Raw genomic sequence first — 12,979 nt, 5'->3', positions numbered from 1 at the left:
ACCATTTTATAAGTCTTTGGTATGACTTGGCTGTGGTTTGAACCTGCGACCTATTGCATTCGAGGCGGATGCTCTAACCACTAGTCCACCGGAGTGGTTTCACCATGTTTAATAGTCCTCAATATCAACAACTCAAACTTTTGCACAGAAACCAGTCTCATTTTTTCAGAGCGACCTTGAACTTTCAACCACTGAGCCCATGATCAATAGGCTTCTTTCTTATACTAAGTGCAATCCATCCACAAAGTTTGGGTCAGCTCTGTATTGTAAAACTTATGTTATTGTACAGAAACCATTTTTCTTGTTTCAGCCACTGACCTTGACCTTAAACCTTCTGACTCCCAGAAATCAATAGATTCTTCTTTACCCTAGATGCAAGACATGCACAGAGTTTGAAGTATGTCATGCAGAACTAATGTTATTTTGCAGAAATCATCCTTCTTTCAGCTACAGTGACACCAACCTTTTACCGTTTGTCCCCAGAATCAAATTGTTTTTACCTTACATCAAGTGTAAGCCATCCACAAAGTTTTGCAACCACAGATGATGGAGAACTCAAGTTATTATGCAGAAACAATTTTTCTTCTTTCAGTCAGAGTAATATGACCTTTGATCTTTTGAGTTCATATATCAAGCAATCCACAAAGGTTAGCAACTGTAGATTGTAGAGAACCCTTGTCATTGTGTTAAAACCATTTTTCTTCTTTAAATCAGTAACCTTGACCTTTAACCCTTCTGAGCCTGAAATTCGATAAGATCCTTCCTTAAGTCAAGTGCAAGCCATCTGCAAAGTCTGGTAACTGTAAATGAAGGACAACTAAATTAATCATGCAGAAACCAAACATGAGACAGCTGGATAACATCATAACATAATATTCTTGGCTTATGGTTGGTGTATAAAAAAAAGCAGATATGAATTTGCACTGATCATTTTGTGGCTCTGCCTGGCATAATTTTGACAACTTTCAGAATTTAATAATCAATTGATATGATGATCTAGGTTTTAATTAACATATTAATTATCGCCAAACTGTTTATATTAACAATGCATGCAATGCACCACTATTAAAGTAAAATCCATTTGGTGGTTCAGTCTAATTGCTGGTCAAAATCACACATCTTAAATAATGTGCCAAAAATGTGCATTCATTAAAATTTGTGACTTGTTCTTCAAACAATTGTGATATGTTCAAAAAGGAGTATGAATAAAGTGCTTGTCATTTTTTCTCTTTTTTTCTTTCTTTCTTTTTTATGATCCTGGTGTAGTGTCCCATGATGATGTAATTGCCATGTGCTGATCAGGTTTTGCATAAAATCAACATGGAATTGAACTGAGTCAGATGTCAGCATGTGGCATTGCTGATGCGGTGTTTGCCGACATCAAACCACTAACAGTTCAGCACAAAAATGTTCAATTTTGGTGGGTAGTGAAAGTGAATCAAGTTATGAATTTTAGTTGTAGAATTTACATTCAATGGATATATGTGACAAGTTTTTTCACATAAATGTATCACATGTAACTAACTTTGTATGAAGTCATGAACTTTTAAATTACTTTAACTAACTTATTGTTTGTATTTTATATTTTTTAATTATTACTGCATTGTAGGATAATACTCGTATGAGAAAGTATACATTGCAAAATCTTATCATACATAACAACTGCAAAAAAATCCAACCAACCAGATGCCCAAACTATTTGCCACAATTTTTAGTCTACCAAGCTTGCTTGCACCAAGGCTTAATCTGTAATCAATGTAACTAAGAATGTGGTGCCTACCTGTAAATGTAATACAATCAAGAGCTGAACACAAAGAAATACAGCAAGAGTCCATTGAAGGGACTTACACTCCTCTGGCCAAAATAACTTAAAGTAATCCATGTACCACCTTTTTAGCTGCTGAGTGCTGAAACAATCTTAAATATTATAGGTCAGAAGGAATGCCAAAAACAAGATCTTCTAGATGGCCACTATAGTGGTTGTATCATATGTGATAATACCATTGTCATTTAAGACAAACTAGATACCATACAAAGACTTTTTGGTGAAATCCCCATGTACATCTTACTGTCCATTTAGGGGGACTAGTGATGACAAGATTTTTCAGGTAGGCTGTTGTGGCAACAATATGTGGAAGTTTGACTTGCCCAACAAGACATCATACAAAATCCTTCAGTGAAAACCTATTAGTGATATAACCATCCAAGATGGCCACATGGCCAGCCATATTGGCATCATTTTTATTTAGGATCAACTAGACCTTGGGATCAATGCAAGTGCAATGTTTCTTGCCAATCCTCCAAGTAGTTTAGGAGGAACAACAAAACAAAATTTTACAATAATGGACACGTAATGGACAAAAGACAATTCTGGCAGCTCTTCTGGTCTATGACCAGAAGATCTAAGTACACCTCTCTTAGTGTCCATACTAAAAGTGAAAAACAAGCTGACAATAAAGCAATGTTTTATCTAAAGAAAATAACTAGATCATCCCAACCCATCTATAGCCTAAAAATTATTTGGATAATCTGGCTTGGAAATCATAAAAATCTGGAGATCGAGTTTAGAGCTTGAGATTTAGTGGCAGCCAATCACAAATGACTTTTATAACACTGTTTTGATTGGACCAGAGTGAGAAATCAGTCCCAATGTTTGATGATCTCTAGGCCTCGTGAATGTTCTCAAGACCTACTGTGTATTCATTTATTTTTGTATGTATTAATTTTCTTAATTTCTTAAAAACTGGCAGTTTCATTGGTATTTACACTCAATGAATGGGAAATGGAATTTATTGCTTCCACAGAAGGGGATCTATGGTTTCCACAGAGGGGTTCAAATGTTTCCATAGATGGGAATCTATTGCTTCCACAGAAGTGATTCTACTTTTTCCCAAAAAAAGAGATTTTGTTATTTCTAGAGAAAAGAACTGTTTCTTGCATCTTCAATTCATGGTTTATAGGTAACCATGAAAATCCAGGAAAATTGTTACTCCATAATACATAATAAATTCACAAAAAGTTTTGGTCTCTTGCAATATGGATAATTTTGATTTGCATAATGGAGAGATTTACTTCATATTTCTTCATACAATACAGTTCTATATTAAAAGACAAATTAAACTTACTACGTAATCCTGGTTAATATAACAAACAAAAACAAATGGTTTTAGTATAATATCACAGTAAACAAGAAGAATGTGTAACAAAATAAATTTTATTGTTTACATTATCTATTGAATTTTTTTTATATAACTTTGACACATGTGACTCTGTTTATGCATGTGTAGAATATTTAGCACAACCAAGTAGATAAAAAATACAGACTGCATCAATGTTGGATTATTTCTACTGCATATACATTACTTACCTGTAATTGGGGAACAACTACGAACAACATAGAACCAGATCTGCCATCACATATGTCATTTGTTCTATTTATTAGGCCTTACAAACTGCATAATCAAGATCTGCTGGTGCATTATGCAACATCATATCTGGGTCTGTGCAGTTTGCTGTTGAATTTGACTTTTAGGTGAATATATATGGTAGGTATAATTTAGCAAATGCAAACTGCCATACACCAACACTGTCTGAAAGCACAGTGATGTAAAGATAATCTATATACTACATGTTCTCACTGATGGGTCAAATTCAACCATAAATAACGTAGACCATGATCTGCAGTCACATAAAGTAATCGGGTCTATGCTGTCTCTTCAACTCCTAACAAACTAAATAGACCCAGATTTGATGATTCATCATGAGATGGTAGCTCTGGGTCTAATAATCAAGTATAAATTGTAACTTTATGTGAAACTGATTTTTTTAAGGTTTATAAAAGTTAAGAGCTAAATGATATGCAAAAATATTGGCACAAAGAAAACACCATAATTAAGAAACAGGCTGTGATCAATTTATTGCATGTATATTCATTACATTTTATGTTTCTGGCACACCATTGATACAGAATTAGAAGAATGAACCAAAATCATGTTCATCGAAAACAAATGCATCACCATCCCCTCTTGATAATATATGAACTCCCTGACTTGAATGCAAAATTAATTCAGATGTGACAGATGGATGGATGGAAGACTGGAGACAAGGACAGACTGATAAAAGGAACAATATGCACTTTCTATAATTGCTGAGGACATAAAATATTAAAATTTTGGAAGAAAAAAGTTCTGTATGGAGTTACAGTAAAAGATAGTTACCTCTGCATTATAAAATTTTGTCTTCACATCCAATGGCTTCAAAACCTAAAAAAAGAATCAATGGCTCTAAGTTGTTTACATAGTCTAAGAACAGTAATGCTTACAAATAGTTAGTACAAACATCTGCCGTTGGATAATTGGTATGCTTTTGCCCAAATGGTCATGATCACATTCATGGCAGTATGATCTTTAAAAAGCAGTCAGTATATTAGGTGGAGAAAGAACCTGGGATAAACCCTGGGAAGAGCCACCAATCTACTGGAAGCTACTGACAAGCTATCTCATATACCTATGCTGGCCGAGTTGAGACTTGAACCCACACTAACACAGGTGAGATGTCAATAATCTGCCAAGGGCAAGCGTCTTAGACTATTCAGCCACTGTGTACTTCCAAAAATCATGTAAAGTAACACTTATTTATTATCATAATGTAATAATCAAGGTTTAAACATTTTTTCGGCTAATTAGAGAATTGGGAATGATAATTTGTTTAAAATTCTCTCTTGTCAATTATGATCCAATGTTATTCTGCCATCACTGTAAAGATACAAATGAACCTACATCTAAAAATGTTGCTTACACATCATGCACGAAAACTCAATTTTTTAAAATAATTTGTAATGTTCTCTGTAAGCAAAATGCAAAAAACTTTGTGAAAGAAGAAACATTTGCAACTAATATGTACAATATCATTATGCAACTGGCTCTAGATCTATTGAATACATCATTTTATTTTTAAGTACCATGCATACTTGCTTATAAGTTGAATCAAACTGCCAACAACAAAAAGATCCTGATAAGCCATAGAATAATGCACCTGCAGATCAGGGTCCATGCTGTCTATTCCACTAATAACTCTCAACAAACTCTACAGACCCAGATCTGCTGGTGCATTATGCGATGGTAGATCTGGGTCTGTGCAGTTAGCAGTTGGACTTGTCTTATAAGTGAGTATATATGGTAACATTCTAAATTCATATTTTCAGAATATCATATGCTAGAGATGAAAATATAACCCTGGCTGCCAACTGACGTCTTCTTTGCAGAGTTATAACCCTTGCATCTACATAAAGATTATAGTGATGACTATATATACTGCCACTGACAAGGAGCAAAAACTTGTGTATTTCACATAAATTCTGAAAATAAAGGCAAGATTAAACTACTTCCCAGTCTTAAGAATTTAACAGATAAGATTCTGATTCCATGCTTGGTGACTCCAGACAGAAACCAGTCCCAATTTGTAAACTCAATTTGTCCATAATGGATGTCACATTGGCATCATTTTCATATTGGTTGTTTTCACAGACGTCACGATTGAATCTGCAAATACTCAAAATGTAACGCACGCGCACCTTGAGCTGCCATTTTGAGTCCCTAACAAACCTTTGTCAACATAAGTCATCATGTATATTCAAGATAATCTGATTTAACTGTCAATAAGGACATTTACTTCATTGAAATGATACATAAGATTTTACTTGAAATTAAGTGCCCCATAGAATGAAAATAAAAAAAGCTGAATGTTCCCTTGCTTATATCGAAAGACAGAATAGTGAATCTGAACCGTAATCGTGTATATTGCTATCAAATTGAAATGCAGTTATTTTTTTTTACAAACAGTCAAAAGTGTTTCATATCATATCCCTAAGCTTGTCATCTTGAAAGAGTATTTCCGGATAATGATTTTAAGGATACAATATCAGTTACGAATTAAAAGTTTATAGCATGTGTTTTATGTCAGAACTTTTACATACAAATACTTTTCGCGACAACAGGTGTTTGTGCCAAAGACAGTTGACAAACCAATTTAATTAGTATGGTCAAATATTATATTTGTTGTGCAGATGATGGACGTAGGATGATACTGAATGAAATTGATAACCGTTCAAAGACGTTTCATCTTCAGTGTTTTCAAATGATACACAGGCCTAATGGAACATGACTTTCTGTAGAATGTCAAAACAAAGTATTCCTGAAATGCTACAGAAATATGAAATTATATACTAACAATTAGCTTTTTAACTTTAATGATAACCAAATGATTGATTTCAGCCCGTGAAAATTGAAAATCATTAAATGTTTCTACTTGTTTGTGTATCAATTTGTTTATGTGTTTGTTTATCAATCAATCTATTTGTTTATGAAAGAATAACAAATATTGTTGAAATTTAAATGTTTTACTTGAAGAAAACATGTAGAAAAGTCACACATTCAGTCTCATGTGGTAGACATGCACAACAGAATGTGATGCATTATTATATTCTTATGCACAAAATGATACGTGCCTTCGTAATTATGCAGGAAGAACAATGTTATTAGGTGCCAGTTTGTGGGGCTAGGGACTCAAAATAGTGGAAATGGAAGTACACGTTTTGTGATGTCATATGAAAACAACGTATAGGTCCAACTAGACATCATAAGAAGTATGCTGGTGAAAAACACATGTCAATAAGATTTTTCATTGAGGATGATGGCCACTGTGATGGCCTTATTGGAGTCCAGATTAGTAAGTACCATTTTCATTTGGGACCATAGACATTACAAGTCTTTTCATTTTTTTCTGAGCTATACTGCACTTCTAACATTGTGCTGTATATCTCAGAAAAACTAGCTCATATTTTCCCACAATGCTGCTGTGCACCACAAAGTCAAACTGCAATAGGCAGGAGTTCTGACATTTTGTTTTGCTAGACTCTGCTCACTTCATAGCTTGCTCATCCTTCCCCAAAACAACAGGATGCATCTGAACATTTCTCCTTCAAAACTCAATCTCACCTTTATTCTATTCCAACTAACAAAATAATCATGTTTTACATTTTATATATTGGGTAAGATCTGACTTCTGAGAAACATTGCTGCTGATCATGAACTAGTCAGTAGTCTCTAATAAAGATGGCTTAAACATTCTCATTCGCGGCATGAAATGTAATAACTTTTGTTTTCATAGCATGTATCACTTTTATTTACCTAGCTTCAAACAAACTGGGTTATTTTACTTTGTGTATTTTACTTCTATTATCTTAATTCATTTTCCCACAAAGGAATCTTAACACAAAATCACCCTAGCTAATGTCAGTCATTTAAATAATCTGTAGAGTGGTGTCATTTTATCTCTGACTCTTTAATTGCATCTATGACAAACAACTGTATAAACTGCCTATTGGTGACAGTTTTTCATGGGCATTCAGCATAGATTGTTGTTGTTGTTGGGTTTAATGCCATTTTTCAGCACATGATAGGCTATACATGGCAGCCAGTATTAATGGTGGAGGAAGAACCCAGGAAAACCTTGGAAAGAACTACCGACCCAAGAGAAGCTACTGGCAAACTTTCACACATACCCACATTGGCCGAATCTGAGACTCGAACCCACGCAGACAGAGGTGAGATGGCAGTGATCTGTAACGGAATGCGCTTTAGACCACTCGGCCACTCGGGGCCCCTCAGCTTAGATAACTGTTAACTTGTTTATACAGTTTGCATGTAATGGGCATATATTATTGTGTCATAAAGGCTCTCTCTCCGTAAGATTATTAAAAGTCTGTTTATAGCCTATTTATTTATAAGTCTGGTGTTTAAGAGTTGAAACTAATGTGGGTTTTTTGCTATATATATCTTATGCTCTGGCAGGTATGGCTTCTATATTCATTTCAAGAAACAGTACTAAAAAATGATTTTGGTAAATGTATAACCTTTTATTCCCATAAGATGATCAAAGCTTACTTAGAATAATGATGGCATAAAACTGTAGGATGTAAATTACTTGTTGGAATCAAGGATTAGATGGAATCATTTACAGATTTTACATGTTTCCTGCATAAACTTACTTGAAACTTGAAGAATTTCCTGAACGCCATTCTCTCCCCCTGCTGTGCAGTATAACTAACAGCACACACCAGTCTGGAAAGAAAACACTCAATTATCACTTACTTATGTAAAATAAGAAGTTGGTTACAAGGCAAGAGTCCCTATAATGGACTGAAACTCTGCTGGCCCAAAAAACTGTTTCTTTAACTGCTGAGTACTGAAAAAATGTGGTGGCCATATTAGTTGTAATATTGGCACTGATCCATTCAGGACCAACCATATATTATAATAATTCTTCTGGTAAAAACCCAAATTTGATATGACCGTCAACTCTGGCAGAGTTCCAATAACAAGATTTTCAATGCCAGATCAGCATCATTTAATTTAGGACCAGCAAAACACCACAATAATTTCTTCTGATTACAATGTGGTGACTATTTGACTTTTCATTTAAATGGAAGTAGTGACAAGATTTTCATGATGGATGGCATGGTGGCCATATTGAATGTTAGATTGGCACCATTTTTATTTAGGACCAACCAGACATCATAGTTAGTTTTCTGGTGAAAACCCATCTTGATACGGTTATCCATCCTGGAGGAGTTGCTATAACAAGATTTTCAAGCTGGATGGCATGATGACCATACTGGAGATCAGATCAGCATCATATTCATTTAGGACCAATTAGGTATCATAAGAAGTGAAGACCTCATGTCAACACAACCATCTGTTCAGGAGGAATAACAACCATGATCCTTTCGAAGACAGCCAACATGGTGGCCATATTGGATGCCAGATCAGCATCATTTCCTTTCAGGACCAGCTGGACACAATAAAAAGTCCTTCTGGTGAAAACTGTGTTTACATGAACTTCTACTTAGAAGGAGTAGCAACAACAAAATCTTTTAAGATGGCCAACACCGTGGCCATATTAGAGGTTAGATTGGCACCATCTTCAGAACCAATTAGAATGCATTATTAGTCTTCTGGTTAAAGCTCTATGCCAATTTGACTTTCCATCTTGGATTATTGTCACCTGTAGATCTAAGAATGATGTAGTGCCCTGTGTCATATAACTATCTCAGCCATAGATTTTACTCATGGTTATAACAGATACATGTCTAACAGAGGTAATAAAGAAACAAGAGTCCTCTGAAGAAACTAATGCTCTAATGACTGGAAGAATTTCTGGGAATCCTAAATAAGACCATTTTCTTTTTTAAACTGCTGACAGTGGATCAATTGTCTTATTTTCTGCTATTAAAAGAATTTTACATTTAAATAAGATGAAAATGTAAAATTGAAGTGATAAAGATACAGGCAGTGAAATCGAAATCAATTTTTATTTTTAGTTTGAGAAAATATATAAATAAAAGATAAACAAAGCAGAAAATTTACATGGAAAATTCACATCTTGGGTGAGCTCCTGAGTGTGATTTTGAGCACTGTTATATGCAACAGTTATTTGTTTTCATTTTGCACATACAAACAGCATAGACACAGATCTAGTCCACATACTGCACAATCAGATCAGGTTCTCTGCATTCATTTTACTTATAACTTAACAGTACAACCCCTGATCTACTAGTAGATTCGATAACTAATTCTAGTATGTGCCATGGCTTGTGCTCACCATTAAAGGTAGGTGGCTTTTTCTAATATTTTTGTTCTTCCTAACTCAAAGACTAATGTGAGCTGCTGCAAGATTATAAGCTGTAGACCTTCTTGCATAATTTACTAAAAACAGATGAAGTTTGAATTTAAAAAAGTCACAGGTTATGCCATCAGTAGAAAATGATTTATTTTTCAAGGACTTTTCAAGGACTTCCCAAAGTTTTAGGAGTATTTTTTTCTCATGGAAAGTCAACTTTTTTTCATATCTTACCTTGTTTGTCACTGCAAATATAAGTTCAAAAGTTTAGAAAAACACAAAGCAAAAAAGTGATGTTTGTCCATCAGGGAAATAACATTGTAAAGTGTTTTTGATGACACAATTTTATCCAATTTTATTTTACTTATTCAACATATGGAGAAAACACATTTATAACAAAAATATCTAAATTTAAAAAGTAATCACTTTAGAGCACTCAGCCACATGGGGCCACCTATGGTGGTCATAGGGCATATAAGAAAAAAAAACCCAAGAAAATAAAAATTAAAAATCACCTGAATCAAATGTACCCTAGTCTAGCTTAATGAATTGCCTAAATAGGTATATGATGATCAATTTCATTCATGACAGAAATGTCTTCCTGATTTTGATTAGTCTGGGTACCAAATGAGAACACATGGCTAATAATCATAACTAGAAAATAAAAAGAACTAAAACACTACTCCATTAATTATCAAAGTTATATACAAGGAGCACAAATGCTGAAAATAAAATCTAGAGAGGAACCATCAAATACCCCAAGGAAGGCTCATGGCAGCAGAGGAAGATACTGTTATAAGTTTAAATTTTCTTGCATAAATAATAAACAGGCTGGAATATTTGTAACACCCTTTTTTCATATAAAAAAACACGACACCACATTTTGATTTGCAAGATGCCCTAGGGCCCCATTTGTTCCATTTCTGGAATGAATACTGTTAAGGTATTGCTGTTTGAGACTATCCAGTAGTATTGCCACTATATATTGTCCATACATGTGAGTTCCAAGTTCCTTAACCTCATGGTGTATGACATCATCAATGCTTTGGTTAGGGTTCAGTTCTGTGGCAGGGTTCAGATTGACTCCAGATAACATCAGTCTCTGTGAGCTTGTCTGTAGGTCTATCTGAAAATATAAAACAAACAAAGATACAGCACAGTACCTACTTAGCTGTGGGTGGGTGTGTTTAAAAGGGGAGGGACAGCAGTGTTAATTTGGCTATATTGAGAGCAAATGCAAATACTGGTACTATCGAAGGTATTTTTGGTTGTCCTTTTCAATAGCAATTTTAAAACAATTATTAGCCAAGTTAATGGGAGCTATGTGTCTTTCCCAAGGACATACTTGGAGACAGCTGATCCTGGTTAGCCTAGGTAGGTATCAAACCCATGACCCTTTGATTACAAGTCTAATGCTCTATAAAGTGATCAAACATTATTACATCAAAAACTGTTAGCACATCGCCAAACTCCAGACTATTGAAACATTAGCACATCTGAGATTACAGGCACATCAACACATTCAATATTGTAATTTATTTGGAATACCACTGGTATTCAATTGCAACTTTATACATTTGGAGTTTTGATAGAACATTTAGGACTATTTGGGATTTAGTTCACAATACTTTAAGTTCTTTTTAATTTTCACTTTGTATTCTAGGGAAGTAAATTATTTGCTGAATTTTTCAAAACTTGTTGGTTTTTGCTCTTATCTTAGTTTATGATGATAGAGTTATAACACAAGTCAAACTAGAATACTAAACACAGTTATAAACTATGTTATGATCCCTTGACAATGAAAAAAGAATGAAAAAGAATGTCTAAAAAACATAATTAGTTAATTAGAAGTAAAGAAATTTATTTAGCGTTTCACACTAGACCAAGCATACCTTTGCAGACAAATCTCAGGTCATGTGTTGAATACAAGAAATGTAGAGCACAAAATGTGTGTATCAAACATTACCAATATGTACTGTCAACTATCCAAACAATAATTCCCACAAGAATTGTTCTAATTAAAGGGAAATCTACTCTTATGTCAGCCTTTTGACAATGTACAAAACATTAATCATTTTATCCAATATTGCATCTGACACAAAAAGAGGACAAATGCTACAGAAAATGTTGCTGATTTTAAACTTTTAACAATATTTCATCGTTATTTTAATAATCTCACATGAAATGTGCAAAAACATTAGGGTAAAGTGATTATTTTGAACTCTGTGTATCCCCTTATTCCCAATTTCACCATTTGTGTCCTGTTCTGGCTGGAAGAGGGGTAAGCTCACCCAAATATACAAGTCCTGCTTGGACTCAGACTTATTATGATTAATGGACTTAAAAAGCAATACCAAGCTTTTGCATAATTAAGATGATTTCTGACACAGTAAAATTATGGTTCCAATCTGGTAACATGTTATAAATAAAATGGAATGAGGCAAGAGTTTTGGCAGGCAAGATTTACTAGCTTTTGTTTGGAAAATTTCAAAATAAAACTTCTGCTCTTGATGGACATTATTCCCTCATAATTAACATGTCAGCCATGTATTTGTGAAACTGAATACAAAACATTCAATGGAAGTATAATAAGTTGTGACAAAAAAACAGGGATATACCTAATTATTAAATGTACTAGACCATGTGTAATTTTCAGTTCTGGATTTGCTGCTGCCTTAGTGTTATTATTATCCTTGTATGTTTAACTGATTTTCTCTCATACTAATTATTTATAAAAATCATCTTTCCTTTCAGAAAATTATTACAACAGAATTTCACCCAGCAAGGATATTTCATTCCACTCTACTGTTTTTAAAAATTAATTATTAATTTACACCAATCTGAATTAGTACCTTAGAAATTGATAACATAAACTGGCATATCCAGTAATGTTGACTGGGAAGTTTTGTTTGATCAGGTCCCCATGAAAACCTAGAGAAAGGTAATACAAGTTTTAGCTCTAGTCATTAGCATCTTATTTTCTTACCCATAATTCTAGCCGGGCTTCATATTTTTTGTTCTAAGGTGTTACGTGCTGACACAGAGTGGCATAAACCATATCATGGAAAGGAATGATCTATACATTTCTACAGCAGGGACCCACAGAGTGGCATAAACCACATCATGGAAAGGAATGATGTATACATTTCTACAGCAGGGACCCACAGAGTGGCATAAACCACATCATGGAAAGGAATGAGGTATACATTTCTACAGCAGGGACCAATGACTCAATAAGGTTTCTAATTATAAATTTCGATAGTAAGACTCTAGGTTAATGATTTGTTTATAGGATTTTTGA

General features: G+C 34.1%; 1 protein-coding gene across 3 annotated transcripts in view; it reads right to left on the bottom strand.

The window, feature by feature from the left end:
• LOC149806435 (trafficking protein particle complex subunit 13-like) overlaps positions 1 to 12,979 on the bottom strand; it is a 173,431-nt gene that overhangs the window by 24,972 nt on the left and 135,480 nt on the right. For all 3 annotated transcript variants that reach the window (XM_089953287.1, XM_089953278.1, XM_089953295.1), the window contains exons 4-6: positions 10,674 to 10,804; positions 8,048 to 8,120; positions 4,218 to 4,262 (exon numbers count right to left, since the gene is read on the bottom strand). In XM_089953287.1, the coding sequence (XP_089809413.1) occupies positions 4,218 to 4,262; positions 8,048 to 8,120; positions 10,674 to 10,804 (249 nt within the window). The remainder of the gene's footprint in view (positions 1 to 4,217; positions 4,263 to 8,047; positions 8,121 to 10,673; positions 10,805 to 12,979) is intronic.

The sequence above is a fragment of the Sinohyriopsis cumingii genome, chromosome 1 (assembly GCF_028554795.1).
Source record: "Sinohyriopsis cumingii isolate HCF-2022 chromosome 1, ASM2855479v2, whole genome shotgun sequence".
Classification (NCBI taxonomy): Eukaryota; Metazoa; Mollusca; class Bivalvia; order Unionida; family Unionidae; genus Sinohyriopsis; species Sinohyriopsis cumingii.
The sequence above is the reverse complement of the archived record's forward strand: the minus strand, read 5'-3'. Positions and strand labels throughout refer to the sequence as shown.